Consider the following 1,603-nt stretch of genomic DNA (forward strand, 5'->3'; position numbering starts at 1 on the left):
TCCTCCCCCCGGCTGCCCGCCCCCCGTTAGCGTCCATCAGCCGTTCGCCGGTGCCCTGCCTCGGTCCGCGGGGTAACGATGGCCGAGGGGCCGTTACCGGGGAGAGGAGCTGGAGGGGGCCAGGGGCCCTGCGTGGGCCAGCGGGACGGTGCCTGGGGACCGAGGGAGCCGCGTCCCCGTCCCCCCAAAGCTTGGCCTCCTGGGATCTGCTGTGGGCAAGGGGCGCAGGCAGATGGGGCGCAGGCAGGGGTGCAGGCAGATGGGGTGCAGGCAGCGGTGCAGGCAGATGGAGTGCACGCAGGGGTGCAGGCAGATGGGGCACAGGCAGATGGGGTGCAGGCAGGGGCACAGGCAGCAGTGCAGGCAGGTGGGATGCAGGCAGGGGTGCAGGCAGGGGTGCAGGCAGATGGGGTGCAGGCCTGGGGAGGTGCCGGTTTGCTGCAGCTGGCTTTGTGCCTCAGTTTCCCCAAATAAAGTGGCGGGGGGGGGGGGTGGATTGCCGCCCTCCGGATTCATCTCCTTTATTTCCACGCCACCGTGTTACAGGCGGGAGGGTCCCGATGTCAGGAGGGTGCCAGCTCCAGCAGCCCCAGCTGCGGTGGGGCCAGGCTGCTCCCTGCCCCCCACTCCACCTCCCACTAGATACAATATTTAAAACTTTTAATATAAAGGTTAAGTTCATTATTCTCGATCCTGAGAAACATTTCGTCCGTTTACGGAGCTCTCGCTGTAAACAAAGCACCACAGGCACCAAGCCCGCACCCCTGTGCAGGCGTCCCCGGCTCCGGGGCCGGATGGCAGATGAGGAGACAGACGGCTGTCCCTGCCGGCACGGGGATGGGAAGGGTGGCCAGCGGTCCCCTTCCCATGGCATTGGGGGGGGTCAGCCACATGGGACTGGCTCCAGCCACAGCCCCGCCACACTGCTCTCCTTTGGGAGCGAATTCCCTGGGATGGGAATTGCCCAGATCCAGGCAGGCAGCTGATGTACCCGGGGCTCTGCAGGTCCACGCCCCCCCAGCGAACCCCCACAACGCCTCCCCTCTCCTCTCTGCCCCGGTACCCGGCTGCACGCTACTCATTATTAAAAAAATTAAAATACAGATATCCCAAAGGAAGAAATACCCCCCCTGAAGTGCCCCACAGGTCCTCCCTACCCTCCCTCCCCACGTTGCTCCCTTGACACAAGGTAAACTTAAAAAAGAAGACGCCTGCGGCAGCGCCAATTAGTGCCCAGTCCCTTACGGGCACATCCCAGGATGGGCAGAACCGTGGTGGCAGTGCCGCGGGTCCCCCAGCCCTGGTGGTGGGACCTCAGAGAGTGCCATGGCCACGGGATCCCAGGGCGAACCAGCCCATCTTCTCCTGCGCCAGGTCGAGGTCCCGCAAGCGGATGCCGACCTCCCCGAGGAGGATGTTCTCCCAGAAGCCTTCCTCACTCAGCACGCTCAGGCGCAGCTCCCGCTGCTGCAGGTCCCCCCTGGGGATCCCGTCGTAGACCAGCTGCGGGGCAGAATGGGGCAGATCTTCAGCCATGGCCCCACCAGACCCGTCTATCCCCATCCCCACCCTCATCCCCATCCCCACCCCCACCCTCATCCCC

At 64.8% G+C, this 1,603-nt stretch overlaps 2 protein-coding genes across 2 annotated transcripts in view; both read right to left on the reverse strand.

The window, feature by feature from the left end:
- The window catches only part of PPP1R15B (protein phosphatase 1 regulatory subunit 15B), an 8,424-nt gene extending 7,550 nt beyond the window's left edge, over nt 1-874 (reverse strand). Inside the window, exon 1 of the mRNA XM_035893748.1 lies at nt 752-874. Coding sequence (XP_035749641.1) covers nt 752-874 — 123 coding nt within the window. The remainder of the gene's footprint in view (nt 1-751) is intronic.
- A 440-nt stretch (nt 875-1,314) lies between these two features.
- The window catches only part of PIK3C2B (phosphatidylinositol-4-phosphate 3-kinase catalytic subunit type 2 beta), a 23,644-nt gene continuing 23,355 nt past the window's right edge, over nt 1,315-1,603 (reverse strand). The window contains 1 exon segment of the mRNA XM_035893749.1: nt 1,315-1,504. Within this exon segment, the coding sequence (XP_035749642.1) occupies nt 1,315-1,504 (190 nt within the window).

The sequence above is a fragment of the Egretta garzetta genome, unplaced genomic scaffold, assembly GCF_000687185.1.
Source record: "Egretta garzetta isolate BGI_Z169 unplaced genomic scaffold, ASM68718v1 scaffold105, whole genome shotgun sequence".
Classification (NCBI taxonomy): domain Eukaryota; kingdom Metazoa; phylum Chordata; class Aves; order Pelecaniformes; family Ardeidae; genus Egretta; species Egretta garzetta.